Genomic DNA, 26571 nt, shown 5'->3' with positions numbered 1-26571 from the left:
CGGAAACCACTGCTTTAGTAAATTCATATAAACAAAGCATTTCCAATGATCCAACATCATTGCTGCCTTTGACAGAAAAAGTAGTTATGAGAGTCAGCATCAGGCTCTTCAGAGCCATCTCCAACACAGTCAAATCCTGGATTAGGTATTGACCTGCACATTTGTTCAGTACACTCTCAGCAGGACAGCTGAGGACTGTGATGCATGATGATGATAGATTCCACTGTATGTCAACACCACCTGTGATTTCTACCAGGATGTGATGTATGATGGACAGATTAGAGAACATGAGGTACATACAAAGAGTGCACATGTCCTTCCTGTCTGTAATTAGGCTGTCACATCACTCAAAGTGCATTAGAGCTATAGAGCACAGCGGCAGAAGCGGATTTTTACATTATAACATTCATCTATTCCTTTTGAGATGCCACACTTGCCTTCAGATGTGCATCATTAACCCCTGAATGCGGATTGTCGCAAAGCCACATAACACCACTTTCATTCATCTCCACTTAACTTAACATAAGCTTGAAAGCAAACGAAAACACAAATAATTTTTTTTTACTTTCATTGTCAATAAATTCAGGCGTTAATATTGAACATAAAGAAATAACCCGTCTCTGCCTTTTTGCTTCCTGATGAGAAAGGGCTAGGCTTTGATTGTTTCTCTTCCTGACATGCTTTTCTCAGCTTTGATGCACTGAGGCATTCATACGTACAGTAAGATTTTAAGTGACTGATTGATCTATATAAAGAGTGTGATTTCAGAGATCATGTTCACTGACAACAGCACTTAAAACATTCTGCTTGCTCAGGTTGTCAGCAGTGACTGTGATTTGTATGTGCAAAATCTGTTTTAGAATTGAGTGACTAGAGTTCTGTAACATCTGACGCCAAATTAGACGGGTTTTGTGATGAGTTCATACTGTTTGTTGCACAAAGCTTCAGGCTGGTTTTGGGTCTGATTATTTTTAAATGTAATTTATTAAGACATTTCTCTCCTTCTGTCTCTGATGGTGCCAATTGTCTGTCGGTTAAATTCTAAAACTGGTTCATCAGTTCATCAAAAGACGAGCAATTGCTTTAAAAGCCCTTGTTATAAAAAACTCAAAAGCACAAGCCTGTGTACGCAAAAACACAAGGAGTAAAGTTAATTACATAATAATAATTATAAAATTTACTTGGCGGCACGGTGGTGCAGTGGTTAGCACTGTCGCCTCACAGCAAGAAGGTCGCGAGTTCTTTCTGTGTGGAGTTTGTATGTTCTCCCCGTGTCTGGGTTCTCTCTGGGTGCTCCGGCTTCCTCCCACCGTCCAAAGACATGCGGGCTAGGTTAATTGGTGACCTAAATTGTCCGTGGGTGTGAGTGGTTGTTTGTCCATGTGTGGCCCTGCGATGGACTGGCGACCTGTCCAGGGTGTACCCCGCCTTTCGCCCGATGTCAGCTGGGATTGGCTCCAGCCCCCCACGACCCTGTACGCAGGATAAGCGGTTGACGATGGATGGCTGGATGGATGGATAATCTTTACTTATAGAGAACCATTTAAAATCCATTTTGTGTGGATGCTTCACAAAGGCAGCAAAATAAAACAGATAAGTCATAAAATCATCAGGTTTTTGGTGTATAAAAACTAATACAGTACAATCATTTTGATGTTTTGATCGGTCTGATTTGCGCCTCTGACTGACTTTTCCATAGAAACAGTGGTCTCATAGGTATTGTATTTAGAGCCAACCATGCCAAACTGATGGCCAGAACATAATCTCTAAGAAACAAAGTTAGACTATCTATAACTGGGGGCCAATAACATTGTCCAGGAACCTCCTGTGGTACTATGTTGCAGAAAAATTAAGATATCGTCACAAGCATTTACAGCAGGGAAGATTCTGTACTTGAAAAATGTTGCTAGAAAACATAATCCAGATTGATTACAGGCAAAACAAATCAGTAGTATATAAACAGAATTTCTAGGAATAAGGAATGCAAATTTGCCAGGTTCAGCTGGGTCAAGCTCATTTTGAGGCCTGTGCAGAGCTCTTAGCAGGGCTAAATGGGATGGTATATAACGTGAGCTCAAACAGAGAGCAGATGGCAAATGGCAAACAAAAAACAAGCAATTTGTCATGTTGATAACCCCCAAGCCCCATGAAAGGGAATCTTAACTTCAATACAATTTTATTCTCCCTATAACAATTTTATGATATAAAGGCGTCATGATGCTGAAACACAACATGTAAATCGCCCTCGCCATTCTCCATATGTAGTGGGACTTAGCACACAGCCAGCCACACATGTATGCCTGCGGACATGAGGAAGAGAAGCACATCCAGAGTTTTGACATGTCTCTGTGAATAAGGGAATTAACTCTGTGCTCATAAATATGTTGGCTGCAAAATTACTCAACCCATTCTAGGCAGCCCATCTCTTCAAAACCCCCTTTTCTCTATGCAAACAAGGGCAATTCATTTGAATAATTCTCACTAAACCTGTCTCATCCACTTGTTTTCCCTTTGAGAGGCAATCACCCGTTGTCTGCTTGTAATTTATGACCATGGGTAAATCTGCTGTGGTTTTACAGGGTTGCATTAGAATACACTCTTGTTATTGTGATGCATTACGGTAAATGGGGAAAAACACACTTTTTAATGAAAAAAGACAGGTGCTGTCCAAGGTGGATCCTCAGCCCTGTGTGTTTCTGACACTAAAAGGAAGATGGATTATTTTGCACTGCTACTTATTCGTTATCCAAATTATGCAAATATCACTGTGAAATGTTTTTTAAAAGCTTTTGAACATTCCTCCCCGCTGAATTAAGATGCATCAAGACTCATTTTTGTTGTAGCCTACTGTGGCTCTCTTTGCAACTTGATTATTCAGTTAGTGAGCTTACAGCGCTGCGTGTGGTTAGCCTAGTGACATGATAACAACAATCACTTTCAACATGTATGAGAGAGTACCAGTTCTACATTATTATTGAGCACTCACAAGTGCCTGCAGTTACTAGGAGAGAGCAGATAATTGCAACTCAAATATAGACAGCCCAACAGGTGGAGCCATGAGGCTTTCAGAAAACAACGTGTCAGTCAGAGACACCAACGTGAAGGAATCCACCATTATATTATAGCAACTGGATGAAGCAACAAGGATTCTGTTGGAACTATTCCCCATTAACAAATTCATATTCACATAAAGAAGATGGTGGGGGACTGCAGCAGCAAACACATTGGCATGAACATATCTGTAGAGACTGTGATGGAAATTCTTGTGAGCTAGTCAACTCTAGTGACAAGGAAAGTTTAAGGAAACTTAGATGTCTTTGGCAGAAGTATTTACTGAAGGTCATCTCACACAGTGTGGTGGCAAATATCAAAGTATTTTACTGGCTCTATTTGGTCTACCATGTATCCCATAAAAGGTTGTTCTTTACTGACTTAAATGTGTGTAATCATCTTATTTGATGTTGAACTCTAATGCTTACCTAAGTCATGCTGTAATTAGCAGGTAACATTTAATACAATCTAAAGAGGTGGCAGTCTGTCTCTCCCTTCCAGATCTGAGACAGAGAATCTTATGGCCTTGGGTTGCCTAGGAGATGGACCACAGAGTTCAGCCCTGTCAAGGCAGCTGCGTCAGTCTAGTCAGCCAAACAGACAGACAGAGTAGTGTTCCTTTCGTCAGATGAAACCAAATAAAATATATTCGTCAACAACCTTTTTTCCCTGACAAAAGCGGGACGAAGAAGAGACGGCGACAATGTCCTTAAACGCTGACTGTGACTATCTTAACATGCAATATTGTTGATGAAAAATGAGGAGACTAAAATGTAATTCATAAAATAAAAATGTTAAATCACTCTCTCTTTTTGTCAGTATAATGAGGAGACAAAATATTACAGGCCATATTTTCTCCTAGAACAGAAATTTTCACTAGAACAGTGTTCATTCAGCTGTATTTTTTTCTTCCTGTGCTTTGAATGCTGGCCGACCGGGAAAATGTGGAGGATGCGAACTCTGGTGATGAACACAACATGCTAGAGACAAAGAGGCGCTTAGATATCAGCTTCCCTAAAAGCATAATTTGTGATATTTTGGGGGGTCTCTAAAATATTGACAGCTTGCTTTAGCCATTAATTTCTATATTTCTCTATCATCATGGATCATGCGGAGCGTCAGACTTCATCCAGCCAGAGGGAACGGTCACTGACCGTACGCAGCGGTCGGCCCAGTCGCTCCGTGATCTCCTGTGCCTGGTCCGCCCCACTCCCTCTCTGATACGGGTTGTGTCGCTAGTACAACAGATGCGCTGTGAACAGTTTGTGATCGTTCCCTCTGGCTGGATGAATATTAGGCATGATCCATGTAGGCCCACTAATGCAGCTTGGGGGCTCCCTGCAGCGCCACGCAACTTTCTAAATTCTTCCCTCTCACGGAGAAAAGACAACAGCCTGGTAACATGCTTCAGGTATTGGCCAATCACAAGACAGTGGGTTTGAGAGGGGGGGCCTTAAAGAGAAAGGAGCATCTACAGCTTGTTTCAGACAGAGGCTGAAATAAAAGCCTACATGAAGAGCCAGTATAAGACAAAAATTATTTTTATGAACTTTGAATCATACAAAGCTGCCACTCTATGACTATATAAGGCTGGAAATGTAGTATATTGGTCTCCTTTAACGCCATGGATACACCTTCAGCATAGGTGTCATTTACACTGGGTACGCTGGCAACATGTCCCCACCACCTTATTTAAAATCATAATTTGTTAAGAAAAAAAGTTCTGAAATACATCTTGCAGTTAAATAACAAATGAAAATGCATTTTTCTCATTAAAACATGCAATGCAATTAAAATATAGAAGAAACAAATGTGCACTGTCCAAAAAAAGTAACTTAGGCTAAAAAAAACAAGCTGCTGATCATAAAATGACCCAAAAACGTGCAGCACCAATCAGTAACTTTAGCAACTTCTTGTCACAGTTTCTTTTTGGCCAAGTTTTCCGTCCTCTCCCTGTGAACATGACAAAGAAGGAGGAAAGACTAAATCAGGCGATCATATGTGTTGCCACAGCAGGGAAGATATTACATGAGATGACATTCTACAATAGAAACAGATCCGAAAGCAGCACAGAATGCCTGAGAACTTCGCCGTTTACTGACAAGGAGAGCTCAGAGTTAATTTCGTTTATAAAATTCACTTTGTACTATTTTTGGGATTAAAATGTTGACTTAGCTCCACTTGCACTTCTCAGCAGCGAGCCACCGAGTGTTTCCAACCTCCACTGTTGTTGTTAGAGTAAGTGGGTACCCAGCTCTGTGTTACTACTTCATATATATACAAATAACATAATCGGCATCATGTTGTAGATCATTTGGTCTGACTATTGCATTTTAATCACTGCAAAATATTTTATTTTACGGCAGGTTGTGTTTATTCGCATTATGGCATTGTGTAGTCCAACGATTATAATCATGTGTGGTCTGAATGCACAGTTACTGAATTGGGAAAAATGGTTAAATGAATAATGTAGTCTATTATAAATCTACTATATTTATAGACTTTATAGTCTTTTATAAATATAATATACCAAATCAGATGTATTTAAAATACTTGTGAATGATTTAATTAGTGTGATAACAACTTTGAATTTGTTTGAATTGTTTTCCTTCTCAAATCTCAACTGTAAGAGAGATCTTGATCTCAATGAGACTTCCTGAATAAATACAACTTGACTAACAGCAAGATGTATCAGGTCATCAGGTTGGCTGCACTATATGTATACCTGCTTTATTTTGATTGGACATTACTAGTCAGCTGGTAGCCACACAGCTGATCTGACAGCCAGTGATGGGCCCATATTCCCCTAAGCTCTCATGGCACATTCATGTCATATCGGAGTTATTGTAATTTCAATCAACAGCCAAGATGCACATTTATAATCTGGACAGTGTGCAGGGTGTCTTTTATGTGTCATGGCTCATGGGCCGCTTTCATGTATTGTTTTGTATGCCAATGCGTTCTTATTGTGTGTAAATTTGGTGTCACATCAGCAATTCGCAACGACTGGTCAGGGCAGCTTTGACTTTGCACTGTAGCTCAACTCCTGACAGCACATCCAGTTCAGCAGCCATTCTCATCCTTTCTGCCACACATAAAGCCTGGATCTGGATTAAACACTGTCTATCAGCATGGAGGGTCCTTCCCAACCACAGACCTTTGGGAAGCAGGTTTCTTCAGACCTGGATGTCTGCAAGACATTTTAGCAACGTGTCAAAGGTTAATCCTGATGATCGATATGCACTCATATACACAGCCAACACAAAAATTCTGTTACACTAGCGTCACAAGACATATGCAGTCATTTTTACAGAAACACACTGAGTCGACACTGACAATATTTTATTAGAATAAACAAAACAGGAAATGATGCACAACACAGCTGCTTACAGATAATCTAACAACTTGAAAACCTGAAGTCCAACTGACATTAAATTGCACTTGTTTGCTACGGCATGCTCTGTAAATCACTTGTCCTTTGAGAAAAAAAATCAGAAATCGAAAGTGAGAAATGTGTTTTTAATACTTTTTTGATTTCAAAAAACATTTTTGTGTTAATTTGACAGAATACCATTAGGATCGGCATATGTAGATGGATACGTTATATTGACACAGCCAATCAAATTTTGCATTATCAGCATTGTGATATATGCAGAGCAGACGGTCACACCACCACATTAGCTGTGCTGCTACCGTCTACTTCCTACAAACATAAACACGTCTTGTCCTGCACCTTAGCTTGTTGAACGAGCAGCCAAACAAACATTCACCGGGGAAAAGTGCACTGCTAACGGAAACATGACAAGGGGCCTATGTTCCCTGGGTCCTGTCCCCAGTTCTAGGGTTAGGGTCGGAGTTATGGAAGATAGGACTCTGGGAAGAAAGCTACATTCCTGTTTGCATGCTACATAGCTGCTCAGCTGCAGAATGATAAACAGCATGTAAACGTAACTGCAAATTTCACTTGGCGTCTTGTTAGATGCTAGCCTGGGAACCAGACGAATCTGCGAGCTCATGTTTCATTGGATCTGGCAGGTATGTCCGGACCCCCTCCAGTTCAGACTGATTTCTACCCGTCCTGGATCTGGTCAGGTCAATATGGGGCAGTTTTGATATGGTGACTGACAGACGAGCTCCAATGAGACATTTTCACAAACAACCAAGATGGTTCCCTCTGATGTGGAGCTGTTTCTGTTGAATCCACTATCACGTCAGTATTAAACAACCTGGATGGTATATTCTATTTAAAGAACAAATATTCTATTCTATTTAGTAGAAGAACAAACAACTGTGCTTTTGTTGATAAGAAAGATGTGTTTGCTGCACTTCTGACAGGATTTGTTAAGTTTAACTTACCAATTGCACTGCATGACACGTTTCATTGCTCTCATTGGTTATAAGTCTATCCAGTTGCATCCAGAGGCATTTTGGTCAGCACCCACTGATAATGCCCCTAAGAAATGGAAAATGCGGTTCCATGCCAGGCTAGTTGGATGCCAATGTGGTCCTTGATCTTCACCACCACTAACAACACGCTGTCTGTCCATGACATGTAGCTGCAGAACTAGCTTGTTTACTTTGTCTTTCATTCCCTGCAGTGTAACACCGGCAGCCTGCCAGCTGCTGTCAATCAAGCAGACATCCACCCACCCCCAACCCCGGCGGAAAGAAGCATTTCTGATATTTCCACAAATACCCTTTTTCTTCCTTTTAATAAAAACATAAACAATACATTTTTGTTTTTTACTGAAAAAGATGACTAAATGTGATATCAGTTGGACTTCAACCCTGTAATTCCATCCGTTGCTTTCCACTGAGGCACTGCAGTCAGCTAACTTCAGGACGTCGAACAGCAGCTGACAGTCCTCATCGGAACTGTGGGAGGAAAACAGATGCTCTAAATCACAAAACTTTTTGTCAACAGGAACATCACAGTGCATACACAATAACATTTCAGCAAACTCTTACATCAAAATAACCCTGTCTTCTTGTGCATGTTGCATTTAAAACTCAGCGTGCGCACTTCTTTTTTCACAGGGCAAGCTAGGCTTTTTCTCACAAGGCGGGATGATGCTCAACTCGAACATCAGTGACACAAAATGTTTTGTCATGTAACTCAAGAATGAATCCCTTGTATCTCTTATTAACCCAGATAAAAATCATTGTAAAACTGTTAAAATGGTAAACAGCAACATTTATGTATCACCTTTGCTGTGCATTCACCCATCACACATGCAGGCAGGGTGCTGGCCAACTATCAGGAGCAATCTGGGGTTCATTGCTTTGCTCACGGGAACTTGGACATGTGCACAGGAGGAATTGGGTATCAAACTGCCAATCCTGTGATCAGTGGAGGACCCACTCCACCACCTGAAATATCACCCCACCACGAACCAAATAATCTAAATAAAAATGGAACCATACATGGATCAGTGGCCTACATTTTTACTAAATTAAAAATGAAAAATACATAAACAGGAGGTGGCCTAATGTTTATTCTTCATAGAGGACCTCAACATTGCAAATTAAGAATTTCAAACATTTCACTATCAATTAATTTTGAGTGATTGATTGATTGATTATTTGCAAAATTTGTAAAACACTTCAAAAACACTTTTTCAAGTGTTTTCTAATCTCGCAATTTTTGAAGGCCTGTCCAGTATTGGCCTCGGAAAGGAGGACTCTATGTGACTGTGTTTACAGCCATTTCACAGTTTGGAGTCTGTTGAAATTTGTTTAGTAATGTTTAAAAGTAGTTTGCAATTTGCACGTCATCATTTCTTTTCTAATATGCTGCTACTATATGAATCCATCGTTCGCTTTACTACTAGTTCATCACGCACAATACAGTGGTAAGGAACTGAAGATGAAATTAGGAAATTATCATTTGGCCAGGGCAATGTCAATATTGTTTAGGGAGGACATCCTCCTTTCGAGCATCATTTTACGTGTTTTGGACAGTTAGCATGAAAAAAGAGAAGAACATTGAATTGATATGAGAGACACCGACCAAAGGAGGACGGCAGGAACTTGTCCTCTCCTGCCTCTCACTACCACTTCACTCAGACTGCCCTTTCCCCTCCTGCCTGCTCTGAAGGCTTCGCTGTTGATAATGGATTTTTTCCCAAAGAAGACAGAATATTTATTTTATAAATGATACTGCAATTTGGTAATGGTTTATATCAACCAACCACTCTTTTTAATTTTGTGATCTACTTCTTGCCTCTGAAATAGGAGCAGCAAACTCCTCTATTAGTATGGACCAGCCTCCTCTGATTTATATAAATATATACAGTCGTGGGAAAAAGTGCCTCACCTATGCCTCTTGCCACCAACTCTGGTTTGAGTCTGGTCTGACAGAGATGGGTGGAATGAACGCATTTCAGAGGCATTTTAGTGCAGACAGTAAAAATGGAACCATTTCATTGTCACAACAGGTTGAAGGTTAAGTTGTCACAGATGACTGAGTTTAGTTTAGAGGATGGAAACTGAATCTGCTTGCTTCAGGGCCATTTCAGGAGGACATGAGGTGTAGGTATAAGCAGGAGCGTCAGCACCACTGTGTGGCCAAATTGGGATATTACATGTAGGCTGACAGTAAAGTGACTACAGTTACAGCATGTAGCCTAATCTTTTTCAACAAAGCCAATGTATATTTTTACAAACTCATGGCAGCTTATATACATTTTCAAACTGCAATATTAAATGTTGTAGAAATACAAATAAATGTACCATGTTACATTTATAAAGTGCAACTCATCTAAGCTACATTGAAATTTAGTGTATGTCCAATAGAGTTGATATTTAAAAAAACTGAGGGATAAAAATGCCAAACGCAATAATAATGAACATTCTTCTATAGGCACCCTGCTCATAATTTTTATTATTTGTTTTTCAATATAGATTTTTATTTAAGAATGTTAACTATAATACACCGATCAGCCATAACATAATGATCACCTGCCAAATATTGTGTAGGTTCCCCTTTTGGCGCCAAAACAGCCCTGACCCGTCGAGGCATGGACTCCACTAGACCTCTAAAGCTGTGGTATCTGGCACCAAGACATTAGCAGCAGATCCTGTAATATGCAAGGTTGGGCCTCCATAGATCAGACTTGTTTTTTCCAGCACATCCCACAGATGCTCGATTGGATTGAGATCTGGGGAATTTGGAGGTCAAATCAACACCTTCAACTAGTTGTTGTGTACCTCAAAACATTCCTGAGGCATGTTTGCTTTGTGGCAGGGCGCATTATCCTGCTGAAAGAGGGAATACCGTTACCATGAAAGGGTGTGCATGGTCTGCAACTATGCTTAGGTAGGTGGTGCAGGTCAAAGTAACATGCAAATGCACGGAGAGATCCATGTGATTTAGAATGTGATTCATCAGACCAGGCCACCTTCTTTCATTGCTCCGCGGTCCAGTTCTGAGGTTCAGGAGCCCATTGTAGGTGCTAACAGTAGTGGACAGGTGTCAGCATGCACACCCCTGACTCACCTGCGACTACCCATCCCCATATGCAACAAACTGGGATGCACTGTGTGTTTTGACACCCTTCTAACAGAAGCAGCAATAACTTTTTCTGCAGTTTCCCGTACAGTAGCTCGTCTGTTCGATCAGACCACGCGGGCCAGGCTTTGCTCCTCACCTGCATCGGTGAGCCTTGGATGCTCATGACCCTGTATATCTGCATTTCCCCTTTTGATCGGTGTATATTTATATCAAGTCATGGCAATTTTATTTTTATAGCCCTGACGAAATTCTGCACTGTTGATCACTTTTATTCACTTTGATTGATTTCTTTTATTTTGAACATGTAAATAAAAGAAAAAAAGAACAAGATCAGAGAAATCAAAAAAATAACACATGAACAACAAAGTAAAATTCCAGACTTTCCAGTACTTAAAAACCTCTATTTACATGTGCAAAAAGGAGTAGGAAGAAGTAAAACTTACTACTTTATTTATTTTGTCTTCATTTGACAGTGAAACAGGAAACATGGCTCCGCAGAGAGAGGGGGAAACGCCATCTCTTCCCGTTTATCAGTGACAAAAAGAGACAGGAGGATAAAACAATTGGAAAAAGGTCTGAAGCACTGATAAGACTCAAACCAACACAAAGTCTTGGGTAAAGACAGGGGAGAAAGAGAAAGACCAAGTGACATAAAAGACAGAAAGAGGAGAGGTAAGCGCACAGCTTATACAGCAGTATTTCTGGAAGTTATAAATGTTCTCATCAGCAGGGCTGACATGGACTAAGCCCTTAATCCTAATACAAACACTGAGTGAGATCAATTCAGCGGAAGTAAATGGTAACAGCTTCGAGAGCACCAGAGTAGCCGTCAGAATAGGCAGTGACTGTAAGCTAATGTGAAAATATGACGTTTAAATTAGGCAGCTTTCTATGGAAATTGTTCCATAGAAAGGTTTAATAGAAATCAGCGGGCTGCGAGCTTTATGCTATTGTTTGTTTATATTCACATATTTGCATCATCGACCACTTAACATTTATTGTTGTACTTTATATTGACCAGTGACAGCCGTTTGTCCCACAGAACTTAAAGCTTTGCTAATCTAATATTATTATCCTGTACATTACTCTGTTTGCTCGTGTCTTCCGATTGATCTAGTTGTTGGTGTTCTTAATTCAAAACACAAGGTTCAGAACTGTGGTTTATCTCCACATCATAACCAACCACACCTAATAACCAAGCCAAATTCATAATAAATACGTTGTTTAATTATGCTATGCATACAGGATAATTATGTTAAAATACTATATGATCATATAAACACTAACATGGTTTTAATATACAATTATCATCATACAAAATCATCAGAGGATGAGACAGTCCACCAGGTACAACCACTTAAGAATGTGTCAGGGGTCTGATTAGGAGACCTGTTCAAGTTTGTGGCTACTGATGGTCTGCAGGGGTAGACTACATGACTTTGAGGCCCTAGAGAAGATAAAAGCATCAGGGCCCTGGACAAAATATAAATTCAAGATTGCACCTAAATAATCGTTCGTGCTTTCCAATGACTTCATTTGTGTGCACACATTTACATAATACTATTTAACATATGTTTAAGGAGTGTTGAAGATAACAATGTTTACGGATATATCCATGCATCTCCATTTGAAATAAAGACTAACGTGCATTAAATCAAGAAAGGAATCAAGAAACAGCTTACGTCAGTACCAAATGCTGCAGTTTTACACTTTACTGTTAACGTTAATGCGCTAAAAGAGTGAAGTGAAAGATGTCTTCCCATGGAAAATCTACTTCAATGATGCACTTTGCCTGTTGAAAGTTATTTCTGACATCTCTTAAAGCTGCTTTAATCAACATTTTTATATAAACAATGGATAAAATGGCATGTGAAGTGAACGGAGTTACTCTGGTAAACCAACTGAACACTGCCTGCCCAACACCAAACAAAGTTCCCAACTAGCTGGTGAACATTGTTGATCATTCACCAACGCAGCTAAAAAACAAAAGGACATTTAGTGTTATGTTCCTGTCCATGTGCACAAATAATTCATTTTTAAGAAACAAATGAGGTCATTGATTTTTTTGTGCTTATAGATTTGTCCCCCCCCCCCATGCCTCTATGACACCTGCAGCGCTCTGTACTGACCAAGTTCTGTAGCTCTCTTGTAGCAGTTGTTACAGAGGCACAAAGACCAAAGCCTGAAGGGAAACTGTGATTATGAATTAAAGGGTGTGTATTTGACTCTTGAGTGAAGTAGTAGTTTGTCAATAAAGTAATAATTTTATTGGGCTTTCATTTATTGGGCCCCTCTGGCTGCTGGGGCCAAAAACAGTCACCTATCTTCACTTCTGGTTGCTACACGCAGGAATGAGTGGTGATGATAGCACCTGCCACCCTCTCAGTCTCCCGCTCTAAAACACAAAGCCAATCACACTGAGCCTGCAAGTGAACATGACTCATAAATCTTCTCAGAAAATGTGTGCTATGCTGAGTGCAAGAACAACCAGTTCTGCCGAAAGATGCCTTTTCCAGGCAAGTGTAGTGTAGTCTGGCATAACAAGGGTACGGCCTTTCTAAACGTGCCGTCAGTTGTCAAAGAAAGCGTGACCAGGAGTGTCGCAACTCTTGCTGTGGTGCTGTGTCACAGCGTAGCAGTCACAGTCTGCAGATCAAACATTTTAAGATTTTTCATTTGACCACAAAGACTGGAATTTTAAATTACATTATATCATAAAAACATCAATGTATGTTCATGTCTGGGTGATTTTGATTTGAGAGAGGAAAAAAAAAAATTTGTATCCCCTTCTTTGCACATGTCACAGTCTGGTCAGTGTGCTAGTAACGGTTGGCGTCGTCGTAGGAGGAGGTTATATCCAAGTCGAAGTAGTCCTCCAGCTTCCACTGCAGGGTCTCGAATGTGGGCCGGTCCTGCTCGTTCTCCTTCCAGCAGTCTATCATTATGTCATACATGACTTTGGGGCAGCTGAGGGGGCACGACATTCTGTAGCCCTGGGGAACCCTCTGGACGACCTGGTAGTTCGTCATGGCTGGAAGAATCACAGAATGGCATTATAACTCATCTCGCAGGAGATCATTATTTTGCATTAAATGTTAACCTAGAAGGTTTTGAGCCTTTTGATAGCTACATAAACCATAGAACATCTGCGCGTTGACCTTTCAGAAAATTCTGAATACACCACTCCCCCCCCCCCCCCCCCCCCCCCCCCCTTTTTTTTTTTTTTTTTTTTTTTATCTGTAAGTTCAGGGAATCATTTCTAAATGACTTATGTTGATGAAATTCTTACTTGGGTAAGGCATCTGTCCGAATGTCATGATCTCATACAGCAATATTCCAAAGGACCATACGTCAGATTTGATACTGAATTTGTTGTCGTGGATGGCTTCTGGAGCGGTCCACTTCACGGGGAATTTAGTTCCTTCTTTGGCTTCATACACATTTTCATTCTCTTTCTAGAGACAAAGCAAGGCACACAATACAGATTTTTACATTCAGTCAGTCAGCTTTAGTGTAAAGATCCTCATTTCCTGGATTTTACAGGGGTATTTGACACATCGGGGCAGCACTGTTGTAAACACAATATATCTGTGATAACACCTGAAGTGAAACAAACCTATGGTCTACATCACTGCTGTCAGTGGGGGTAGATGTGGGGTGAGAAGTGTGTGTGAATGTTCTAAAGTGTATGAAATAAACAAAAGGAAACCGAGGAGGAACTAACGCTGTCACATTACATAAGAAAAAAAACCATTTTTTGGTGACTAAAGACTGCAGTATTTATTATCACGCTGCAGCCTCTGCCCTGCCCGAAGTGTTGTTAGACGCATGCACACGCCCACACGCCCCAGAGACAGAACCTTAATGCAAGAAGTGCAGAAGTGCGAGTAAAAAGCCAATACTTTAACAACACAACAAGCATAAACATGTAGAAAGCAATACTTTAATCTGCTCTGTCCACAGCGTGCTAGCTCGGCTAATTGCCAATTGTTACAAATGAGCTAAAGCGAAAGCCGTCTGTCTGTGGCCTACCTTTTTAATCTTAGTTTGCAGCGTAGCTTCAAAATTTGGCACACTGTTGTAAACTCAGCTGCTGGCTGAGACAAACCAGCCGCTCCCCTCTACCAGGTAACGTTATCTGCAGGCAGTGAACCACATCCACAGAGAGAGGAGGAGGAGTTTTTCATTTTTTCTAAACATCACTCAGTGATCTGATGTCAGGAATGTGATTTTCTTTGCTATGTTAGATTTGTTTCCACTGAGACGTTACTGAGTGTATATAGTGATTTTATATTTCAAATATTCAATTCTAACCTTCTTCCTGACTTTAAAGACAAATAGTACGCACGCTTCAAAATTTATCACAAGTCATATCAACATTGCAATACTGAACAATGTCGTCACATCTCAGATTTTCCTCTTATCGAGCAGGCCTAGTTGGGAACACCAGGTCCAGGTGTTACCAGAAGACACTGTCAACCAAACGGTGCATGCCAGTTAATGAGGGCAGCATTTATTATTAGTGGTGATAATATGTGAGCTCGTTTAAGTTTCACTTCAAGTTATTAATACACTCAGCAAGTACAGGCCCAACACCTACCAAGCTTCAGTGTATGATAAGTTTATTTACCAAAGTATTTCTGTAGTGTACATTTATAGCTTAGTGATTACTGAGACCATCACACTCCATTCAGTGTACAATCCCACTTTAAATGTCAAACCCACCATGAAGACCCGCGCGAGGCCAAAGTCAGCCACCTTGCAGATGTTGTTCTCGCCCACCAGGACGTTCCTGGCTGCCAGGTCTCTGTGGATGTAGTTCTGTAACTCCAGGAAAGCCATGCCTGCTGCCACCTGGGCAGCCATCTCAATCTGGTCAGAGATACGCAGCGCAATGCCCTTATCCTCTAGAATCAAAGTAGAAAGGCACATCAGTAGCAGTCCAAGCATGTTTGAGGCATCATGGGTTGCAGAGAAAGAAATATAACAGTAAAATAACACATTTGCATTATATGGTGCTGAATACCACATTGTTAGTTTATTTGAACCTTTTGGCTTGTGCTAGAAGCTAGTAGCCGGCGACTCCTCCTACCTTTTGCTCCAAACATGGAAATTGGACAAATCAAATTAGGGTGGAACGAATCATTTTTAAATTGCAAATTTTCTTCTAAATCACATGGCAATGACTCATGTTCATGTCTTAACAAGCTAAAAAAAAAATAATAATAATAAATACAAAAAGGAGGCATTATAACAATTCCACGAAGTGACAAATTTACTCAGCTGTAGCTAATTATCCACCATTCTGTTCTCTGTCCAGAATGTAAAATGTAACACTTTGCACATGCTTCTGTTAAAACATTAGTATTTAGAGGTTTGAAGATATCTAACGGGATTAATATGTAGATATCTAATGTTGATATTTTGTTAAACTCTTGTGGAGAGATGTTCATTCTACTGTATTGAATTATACTGATACCGTTTCTATTATCTTGTAAATCTCATTTATGTCTATAAGGGTAGGCTAAATAACAGAAACACCTCTCTGTATAATGCAAAACAGTTCAAAAGCTCACAAAGTACATCCCTCTGAATGACCATCAGTTGAATCAAGACCTCTTTAAAACAGTTTTAACTAAAACTGAACAATAGAAGCTTCATGACGTCACAGCAATTTGGGTCCGAAAAATTGCAAAAACGAGTTTTTCCTCACATCGTTTAGCCTCCAGTTAAATGAAATGTGAACAGGGTAAAATGCTTTTTTACTCTGTGTTCATGTCAGTATCAACCATTTTATTCAATTATATGGTATTTTCTACAGCTTTACCTTGGGCTATGTGTGTAGGCACTAACATTAAATTGTTCACTTATTTTGCTTCCTCAGGATATGGGGGTGTGTGCGGATTCAACCTGAGCAGATAACTAAAACTTCAGAATAACTGACACCTGTGCGGGTCTTTAAACTGTGGGAAACCTGACTAACTCGCCTTTTTACAGTTGTGTTTTTAACGTTCACTACCCTTATAAAGTAATAGCAGCTACAAGCTAGATTGTGATTCTTCATACTTGTGTGACTTTGACACAACGTGTCCTAGTCATGAGATGTTACAGTGGAGGGGTGTATGATAGATTATGATTGATGTGGGTCACCAAACAGACTGTCTCAGGGCTGCAGACTTCAATTCCACATGAGCTCTCCTCAGAGTGACCATCATTCTAAATGGATGTGACACTGTCTCACATTACAAGTAACTACAGGTTTTTCAGAATACTAGCCTTTGAGTAATTCTTTGAAGTCTTCCTATAAATTGTATATCTATAGCATTTAAAAACGCTGCCACTGCCCCCAAGCTCATCCATCAAATAATTCATAATGGTTTTGCTTTCAAAAAGCTTGTTATAGAGCAAACTGCATCATAAATCACAAAGAAAAGCATCAGATCTTCACATTGGAGAAGTGGAAGCAGAGAATGTTTGGCATTTTTGCTTGAAAATGATGATGGTGATTAATCAATGATCAAAATAGTTGACAATGAATTTTCTCGAAATTGACAAATCAATTAATCAACTAATCATTTCAGCATTAGATTTTATATAAAGAATCAAATATTAAAGCAAAAATAAACACCACAACTGACAAATTCAGCCAAACAAGAACAAGATGTATAAGCAACATGACATTAAGGCAGTTTGAAGTACCGAACGGATCCTCTCAGTATTTGTTTCACAGCAAGAAAATTTGAGCATTAGCATTTCAAGAAGTTCTCTATTGGTTAAGTTTTGGGTAGACATCATAGCAAAAATGTATTTCAGTGTGTTCATTACTTATTTACATGACATTACAAACAAAAATGGTGAAAATGTTACTTTTACCACAAGGCTACAGCCAAGTCAAATATTTAAAAAAAAGTTTTCAAATGCCCTAAAACAGTGGTCGGCAATAGGCGGCCTGCGGGCCAGAACTGGCCCGCCAGTATATATATTTCTGGCCTGTTTGCTTTGATAGCAGAAATATAAAAAATAAATAAATTGATAGCGGCTGATGCTGACACAGATCTCAGTCATGACAGCAACAGTTACTCACATAATCACTTCCTCTTAAATGATCGCGCCACCAAAATAAAAGTGTGAGACCGTGTTTTGCAGCAAATGCTTCATGCTGAGTTTGTTGAGAGCTTTTACTTACTTGACACACCTCTGAAAGCCGTCAGTAAACGTGTGATTGGATTCTGCTGAAATTCCTCAGGGAAATGAAGATTAGTGTACACAGGTTTATGAATGCGGATCAAACGCCGGGATGCACACACACTGCAGATTATTGCGAGCATGTGAAAAAGTGTCCTTATAGGCTAATCAATTTGTTTAACAAGGGAGAAACAGAGTCCACCGGTTTTTGGGATCGATCATACAACACCTTCAACGGGAGTCCCGCACTCTCCCGAGCTAAACATGCACATGAGTGAAATAATTTGACTGAAGTAATGTTCTGGCCCGCCATGTAAAACCATTAAGACCAATACTAATTTGAGGATTTTAAATTCGGATATTGGCCAGTCCAGTTTTCAAAGAACAGCAGCAACACTGGACTCCTGTCAAGTAGCTCATAAATCACATGCGTAAATGAAAGTGAGCTCAACCTACTCTGGAGGTACTCCAATAGGCTGCCATTCTTCATCAGCTCTGTGATGATGTAGATGGGCTGCTCCATGGTGCAGACAGCGTACAGCTGGATCAGCTTTGCGTGACGCAGCTTCTTCATGATCTGCGCCTCTCTCAGGAAGTCCTCGGGGTCCATAGTACCTGCGAGAGTGGTCGTATATTAAACAAGGAACGGTGCCTTCCTACAATTTTTTAACATAGAATTTTACTTAATACTAAATTCTGACAATTCGCCTATAATGAATCCTACTAGCCACTTACAATGTTACAGAAACTAATGACAGCCAGGAGTGGTCTTTTTAAACATTATCTCTTTCAGACAGGTTACTCCTGGTTTTCTAAAATAAACATGCACCTTATTGCTTCACCTTAAATTGTTTGTTTCTGATTTAACACCTTCAGTCAGAGAAAATGAGGCATTGGTGTACCAGGTTTGAGGGTCTTCACTGCAACTACTGTGGTTTCGTTCCACAGGCCCTCAAACACTTCTCCAAACTGACCGGCTCCCAGCTTCTTCAGCAGCTTGATGGAGTTGCGGTCAATCTCCCAGTGGTCCGCAGTGTTGTAGGACAGACCGTGAGTCTGTGGAGCCTCCATCTACACAGACAGGCAGAGACACCATTTACTGAGAGGACAATGTGACTGTAGGCTGTATGAAAAGTGAACTTTGGGATTAAAAACAAGTCAATACTGGAGTTCATCTTACATTGTACAGTGTGTTTTACCTTTTTACATGGTTCACTCAGACGAACACAGAGGCCATCTGCGTTTTTGGAGTAATGTTCCACTAACTCCTTCAGTGTTTGAAAGGATCTAGTCCTCGACACGTAGACGTGACCATTCTCCAGTTTTTTCAGCTTGTAATGCTTCACCCTCCCAGTGTCCAGCACTGAAAGACAGGTCAGCATCAGTGATATACTCAGAGAGTCAAGAACTGCATAAGTAATGTTTCCTAAGGGTAGACTGAAGTTTTTTATCAAATTAAGCCAACATAGGTCTGTTATGGTCTTGCTTACACAACCAGCATGTGACTATCTAACAAGTTTAAGGCCCTTTTTTAAACCATCTATAGCGCAGGGCCAGCCCCAAGCATTGGTGACATAGGCGGTTGCCTAGGGCGCGAGATGTCAGGGGGCGCCGAGAGAGAAGGTTTTTCAACTCTGCGCGAATCAACTCCGCCCACAACGATCGCCGTAAAAGTCCAGACAGTCATGACGAGTCGTGTCATTGTGTAGAGTTTTGCAATATAAACATCTAAAACCTGAGGCACAGACTAGCTCTGTTTGGGACTGTGAGCTGCTGAAGTTAATGTGTGTGGATTTGTGGTGAGTGTTTTCCAGTTGGTTTCGGTTTCACATGCAACATGCAGTCCCAAACTGTCAAACGGTCTAAAGGGGATCATTCTAGAAGATCAATAAAGTAATGCACAGCAGAGTACAGGACTGGATGAAGTAAATAATGACATCAGTCTTGTCATATTATGACTTTTTTGAAACACAGGAGCTAATAGGAATTTATTACTTAAACTAAAATTAACCAGCCCATTTTTGGAGTTTTGTGTGCAATTATGTCCAATTTGCTTTTTTTCCCCTTCTTTTTTTTGTTTTGTTTCAATACACACAATAGCAAACTTTTCTGTGAGAAATACTTGATTGTCTGGAAAAATTTCAGGGGTGCCAACACTTTTGGCCATGACTGTAGATGAGCAAAGACTAATGTTACTCTACAGTTCAGTGGTTTATCAGTTAAGTGTCTGAACTACAGTGACAGACAAACAGATCTGTTATACACACTCACGTAAAATGTTCTCAAACTGTTGTAAATTGCCGTTAATAACTACCCAACTGTGACTGGCTGCCAGCATCCCTTCCTGTGTATGCTGGTTGTGAACCCACCTATGCAGGCGCATCTTACTTTCTGAATCACGCACGTTTTAAAAAGCAGGACAATACTGTGTTGTTGAATTTAGGCCAGGTTTTTATTGGTCAGTGGCACAATCGCTTTGTGCTACATCAAAAGAGCAATGCGCCAACAATGCCCCTGACCACACCTCATTTTAAGACCCACACTCCCCTGGGCGCGCAGAGGTGTAAGTACATTTGCTACTAACACAATGTAGGCAATGGGTGTGAAAATGCAATGACAATTGTGCTGTGCGCCGCTTTGCGATGAGTGTAAGATAGGGGCCCTTAATGTTCGAAGAAGTTCCATTCATTTCTAATTTATTCATCTCTCACCAGCTTCTTTTCCTTGCATCTTAGCGCCTCACAGTGAGGATATGAGAGAGAGGCTTGCGAGGAAGAGGTGCAAGGACAGAGGAGCCAAAGCTGAGGAGCCATAGCACCAGTCTTTAAGCCACGTGAGTTACTTAAGACGCAGTTTTATCACACGTCAAAACCTCATAATCATTTGTTATTTAAAAACATCACAAATATTTTCATATCGCGCATAGGTGGAAATCGCGGGGGGCTCAGAGGGGTCAGGACCCCCCCCCTCATCTGAAGGTTGTACCCCGCCCTAAAAACAAATTAAATAATATAATGATATATACTTAAAATAACTATGTAAGTAGTAAATCAATACAAACGCAAATGGGGCAATTAAAGTGCTTTTTAAGTTTAGAAACAATTTGAGTCCCCCCTCCCCCGGCCTCACAATGGTTTGGTCCACTGCCTGCTTTCCCCGCTTTAACTCCCTGGAGGCAGAGAAAGTTTGAACCGCTTCAATACTTGTGTACCTCAAGTAAGAGTGGCAGGGCTACTTTATTCACTTAGAACATCAGACAAACTGATTTTTTTTCTCTTTAATACAGTTGATGCTGAGTCATAATCATGACAACAAATTATGAAAACTGATGTGTTTTCCATGAGTCCACTATGTTATCTACTGTAACATTACCTAGCTTGTATGGTAGGTTCTAATAGCTTGTTGGATAGTGAGTCACCCACTACAGTTACAGATGCGCTAATCAATCACATAGGGACTAGAATAGGCTGTTTTACAGGTTAATCGGCCCTGGCCGGTGACCGAGGCTGAGTGCCGTCAAATATCCAATTTTCTGCCGGTCACAATGAATGTTACACCCGCAGTGTGTCACGTCATGCACACAGCGGCACAGACAGTAACTGGCTATTGTCACAGCCACATACACACACTTACATGCTAAAACATGTTTTAGGTGTGAAGGTTCTTCACTGGAGTGATGTATTCTTTCAAATATTTTCAATTAGAATATATTTTAAAATGACCTAATTTTTTTTGTTGGGTTTTATTTGTAGTTCCCTACAGTGAAAATGTGAATGTTATCTAATAATCAATGTTGACCATATTATTGACCCCAGTGAGAAGAGCCAATGTTTATGCGTGTGCTGATGGGGATCCTAATAAAAACTATTAAGAAAAGTTACAAAGATGTTTGTGGATGCTGTCTGTTATAATTCTTAGAAAGAAAGAATCTGAATCAGCAGGTCAGACCTTTAAATAATCGGTAATTGGAATCAGCCAGGAAAAATGCAATCGGTGCATCTCACAGCAGGGTTAAATTAATTTTAATATGCACTACTTTGGCTCTGATCTAGCTGCCTCTCTCTTTCTCTAGGTAATCACCAGGCTGGAGTCTTGCTTAATGTCCCGCTCACGGCACCGTCTGATTGGTTACAAGTTGCGAATAATAGCCTCAACACTCGCGAGACACGTTCTGGTGAACAGCGGAGTCGTGTGGCGAAGGGAAGGCAGCCGATAGGAGGACTAAAGCTGCAATAAACTTCACAATCTGATAATGTGTTTCTATGACGACAAGTAGCCCAGTGTCCGTATTACACCAGTCAACACGCCCGAACACACAGCTACGGAGTTTCACTTAATGACACTCTTGAAAAGGTGGCTGCTTTTAAAATCTGTCTCTCTCCTCTTATCTACTCACTTCACTTCAGAGTTAAACACAGCATTCCCCCCCCACCCCCGGAGACAGGAGGAGGACGTGAGGAAGCATAAGTTAGTGCAATGAATAGCAGCCTCGGTCTCTCCCTTCCCCCAGCTTACATCCACTCTGAATCACTTTCTCTTGATTTGTACCTTAAACACCTCCATATCACATTAACCATAAATCTGTGCAGTGCCTTCATTAATGACCTACACACCCCAGTGTTTGATTTGTGTTAACCAAGTGGCAACCTCCGGGGCTGAAATATTAAGCTAACACTTCTGTTCATCAAAGGGCCACCTGAAGCAGGCTCCAAAGTGAGTCAATCCCCAAAGACCTCCATGTTAAAATGCCCAACTTTACAGCAGAAATAAAAAAAATAAAAAAAAATGTACAGCCTGACTCCAAAAGACTGTTTTGGTCTCTATAGCTAATTTGCTCCTTCATGGCAAATAAGGAGCTTACCTGAGAGGGAGAGCTCCCCTTTCTGACTTTCACAGTTTCTGATAAGGAAGGCGCCATTCGGGTTCCCTCCTGCCAGCAGCATCTTCTCTGCATCCTGCCTCTTGGTGTCAGGAAAATACCATCTGCAAATTAGAATCTAAAATTAAAATGAAAGCTCTGCATCCATCCATCAAGAATTGTGTGTGTATCAGTGTGTGTGTGTGTGTGTGTGTGTAAATAATTAGCTTGAGTCAAGTCATCCACTACTACTTGATTTTGCTGCTTTATTTTTGGGCTTATCATTCATTCTATACTGAAAAAAAAAAATCTGATTATTTTATGATAACGTTTATTTTCAATAGGGGTGTAACGAGATCTCGCAAGATTAAACTGTGACGATATTTCTCGTCAGGAAAAAAAAGCTGTCTCGCAAGACTCACACAACTGACATTTTTCCGCATGCTGTCAAGCCACTAGGACTTTCCCCGACTAAGGATTTACATAGTTGAATCAGAATTGTCCTGCCTATAGTCGACTAACTATATATAGTTAAACTGACGCTTTTTGAAGTCTGTTGTCAGGTAACAGTCACTGGACTGACATTTTATATCTATTTTGATAATTATGTGACATTTAACAAAGCACAACATTATTACAGCGCAGTGATGTTGTGCTGTAGTTTTAACACAGCCGCACAGTAACTTTAGTCCTGCTAGTGTTTAACATTACAGCCAACAGCTGATGAGAGTTGTTCTGGGTCCGCTCCACTTCAGAGCCCTGACAGGGTTCTACCTGGATTCTGAATGTGCAGAAAGTTTTGACCATGAGCAGAAAATCTGTTGAAACACAGAAGCTCTTCAAGTCCAGGAGTTTTTAACTGAATAAAAAAAAAGGTGAAAAGGTGCCACGTTCACATTTCAAGAGGTGACTCCCCCAAACAAAGACACAGAAGAGGAGAGACTGAATCATGACTCAGCAGGGATGATGTCACATGAGAAAAGTTGATCTACAGGACAAAAAGCACAGAATGACTGAGAGTTGCACTGACTTCGATTCTATTATAATTAGGCTATAGATTTTGAATAGTCACCTGCCACATAAATTTTGTGTTTCTCTTTACATAAATAAAAATACAACTTAAAAAAAAAATCACCATTAACTGGTGCAGAAAAATTCATCAGAATGCAGGAAATCAAATGTTTAATACTCCAAATTTTCATTTAATTTAGCATTAAAGATTTCTTTAAAATAATGTTAAAATCTCATCTGGATCTCGTGAACCCAATCTCAAATCTCATCTCGTGGGTTAAGTGTCTTGTCACACGTGTAGTTTTCAAGCAACCAGTTGGGCATTGATAGGCTGCAGTTTATTTCCATTTAAAATGTAGATATGCACTGAAACCAGCACTGAGCTGTGGCTTAGGGGCCTCTTGGCACTACTGACTTTAATGCATTTCTAAATGGCACAATACTGTTTTAGGCTATAGCCTAATTATAATTTGATTTACAGTAAGCTATATTTTATACAGTACTGTCTTACTGGGCAGGATATTTGAATTACACCGTACAGTCACTTAATTTGTAGAGTCATTTGAAAAGGGTTTGTGTTTTGAAACTGTAAAATTCAGTTAATGGTGAAGCGGTCCGTTTCTTTACTTTATATTCATGTAATAAATATAAAAATATAAATTGGATGGTAATCGGTATGAGGAATAAAGAAATTCAGTTACAATAATCAGGCACCTACAGTGATCAATGTGACCCAGACAGACGTGATGACTGTAAGGGGTTTCCACTGTATGTCTTCTTCATCTGAGCCACAGAGCTCCATCACAAACACACAGTAGTTTACTTTGACTCTATCCCACATACACCATCCTGCTGCCATATAGCTGCTTTAGTCTTGTCATTTTGATTTGATTTTTTTATTTTTTTTATTCAATTTGCAACCACAGTAGGAACCAATAGGCTTGGGGCAGAGAACCACAGACAGGCGGCAGAGTCAGAAAGTATTAAGAGCCGGACTAATTATTGTTAATACTAAGGGAGACTTTTGGACGATACCTGCGTTTGTGCTTTGCATGTTTCAACTGGTGTCAAATAATGCAGCACAGTGTTTTATTCTGTCCATATTTCTATTAACATTAATATATTTGAAGTATTATAGTGTCCTGTAAGTTTTTTCCCCTAACATCAATTATTGCTCCGCATACTTATATATGTGATCAAGAACTTTGTAATTTTAATACTCTTTTTAGTGTGACATTTTTAGAGTGACAACATTTGTCCAGGGACTACAGAGGAAAAATGGCTTACTCTGGTGTATTTACAGCAATTTTTATTGATATGCATTTGTTTTCCCCCCCCATCTGGCCCTGATTTAAACATAACAGCTACAGAGTCATATGGCATTTAACCAGAACCTTCGTCCAGAATCCTGAACAGGTATTTAATCAGGTCAAGCTTATCAGAGCTGATCAAACACAAGAATTGAAATATGATACACTGATGTGTTGGCAAAAGGACAGTTTTATCCACATTTATTGGTGAAATTAAAACCCCCAACCCTTAATCCCTCATTAAAAGGCCTGACCTTTTAACATATCTTGTACCTTGTATTACATTCCAACACGCTGCTGGAGCTTTGATGAGCAGTATGATATGTTGAAACTAATTCTTCTCTACCTAGCATCACGTCATGTGATTTAGCGAAACTGTGACACAAATCAGGCTGAGACTCAAAGAAACTATGTTTATCCCTCAACAAAACAGGAAAGAAGTAAAAACCGGTTTCACTGAGTTGCCAAGTAGGCTGAGAATGACAAGAATCACAAATATGGCCTGGCATTTAACATGACATGACTTTTTTTCAACAATTAAGCAATGCAGAAACTGAAGAAAATAGTTGCTTCTCCTTTATTAGTCAAAACATAGCAGCTTTTTTTTTTTTAAACTATTTAACTATTAAAGAATGATGTCATGGTGAGCAGCCTATGGAGTTGGCCATGAAATGACCAGGAAAAGCCCTTTAACACACTGTGGATGTTCTTGTGTTTCGGGGCTTTCCTTCATAGGAATTATTAACCTACAAGGCTATTTCCTGGTCACAGACAATCATTAACTTAGTTTATTCCAAGACTTTGCTCCGTAGACATTATTCAGCACTAAAGACAGAAAAACACGAGCTGGGATCACATCTCAGCCTTTAACTCTGTTGACACTTTTGGAAGAACCAATCTTAGACAGTAAGTCATTAAAAGCACAGATCAGAATCTGTTTTGATAAAAGGGGGGTCGCTGAGACAATACCAAATAGGATGATGATGGAATTATACTTACGGCTCTGCATCGATACTCTCCACAGGCGCCACATAATTAGCCGGGATGTATCCCTGTTTGGAGGCCGAGACCCCGGTGAGGGCTTTCGCAAACCACCATTCACCAGGGCTTTTATCCAGAGCCTCAAGAGTGTCCCCTGTGTTAAAGCTCAGGTCCTCCTCAGTGCGCGCGGAGTAATCATACAGGGCGATGTAATAATCCCCAGGTTTCGCCACTGGAAGCGGCGGTAACGATCTTTTTGAATGAAAGTCACCATCTGCGTTTTTATCATCAGCACCGGGATTTACAATAACTGTGTCAGGCTTCCCATCAACTTCAGTTTGGTTGGGTTTCTTGAAACATGCCAAAACACGCACCCAACACGAAGAAAACATATTCCGGATCTCCATGATGTGGTGGTCAATCACAGTTAGTCATTCTGTGCCGGGAATAAAGACAGAAATAGTTGGAGGGAATCCCCTCTCCGAGCTCATGGTCCACCCTCCATTAAAGAGAGTCCTGAACAATCCCAGGACCAGACTGCGCTCAAGGTCTCACACACAACAGCCTGGGGGAAGTGGGTGCCACGTAAATGTGAAGTTTCCTTGTACAGAACTGTACATGGTGTTCATGGTTCGTGTTCCAGTGTTCCAATCACCTGCACC

General features: G+C 40.3%; 1 protein-coding gene across 2 annotated transcripts; it reads right to left on the bottom strand.

Annotated features, from left to right (window-relative positions):
• Positions 1–10826: 10826 nt before the first annotated feature.
• Positions 10827–26571, bottom strand: frk (fyn-related Src family tyrosine kinase). 2 transcript variants are annotated; one of them, XM_046061103.1, is made up of 8 exons: positions 25928–26563; positions 22611–22732; positions 18949–19112; positions 18652–18820; positions 18206–18364; positions 15290–15471; positions 13854–14019; positions 10827–13595 (listed from the first exon to the last, which is right to left on the bottom strand). In XM_046061103.1, exons 1-8 carry the CDS (start codon positions 26314–26316, stop codon positions 13384–13386), a joined length of 1563 nt encoding a protein of 520 aa, XP_045917059.1. In that variant the 5' UTR covers positions 26317–26563; the 3' UTR covers positions 10827–13383. The 2 variants fall into 2 exon arrangements, with proteins under 2 accessions (XP_045917059.1, XP_045917060.1); XM_046061104.1 differs by lacking the exon at positions 10827–13595 and adding an exon at positions 14597–14702 and having other exon boundaries at positions 13895–14019; positions 25928–26571.

This window comes from Micropterus dolomieu, linkage group LG10, assembly GCF_021292245.1.
Source record: "Micropterus dolomieu isolate WLL.071019.BEF.003 ecotype Adirondacks linkage group LG10, ASM2129224v1, whole genome shotgun sequence".
Lineage (NCBI taxonomy): Eukaryota > Metazoa > Chordata > Actinopteri > Centrarchiformes > Centrarchidae > Micropterus > Micropterus dolomieu.
The sequence above is the reverse complement of the archived record's forward strand: the minus strand, read 5'-3'. Positions and strand labels throughout refer to the sequence as shown.

Bases quoted from the DNA above. Each gene is read 5' to 3' on its own strand.
- frk (XM_046061103.1), bottom strand. From the start codon at position 26,316: ATGGAGATCCGGAATATGTTTTCTTCGTGTTGGGTGCGTGTTTTGGCA. The intron at 22,733-25,927 runs GTAAGTATAATT...TCTAATTTGCAG, and splicing joins GAGAGTATCGATGCAGAGCC to ATGGTATTTTCCTGACACCA. The intron at 18,365-18,651 runs GTACACCAATGC...CCACTCTCGCAG, and splicing joins AGTGAAGACCCTCAAACCTG to GTACTATGGACCCCGAGGAC.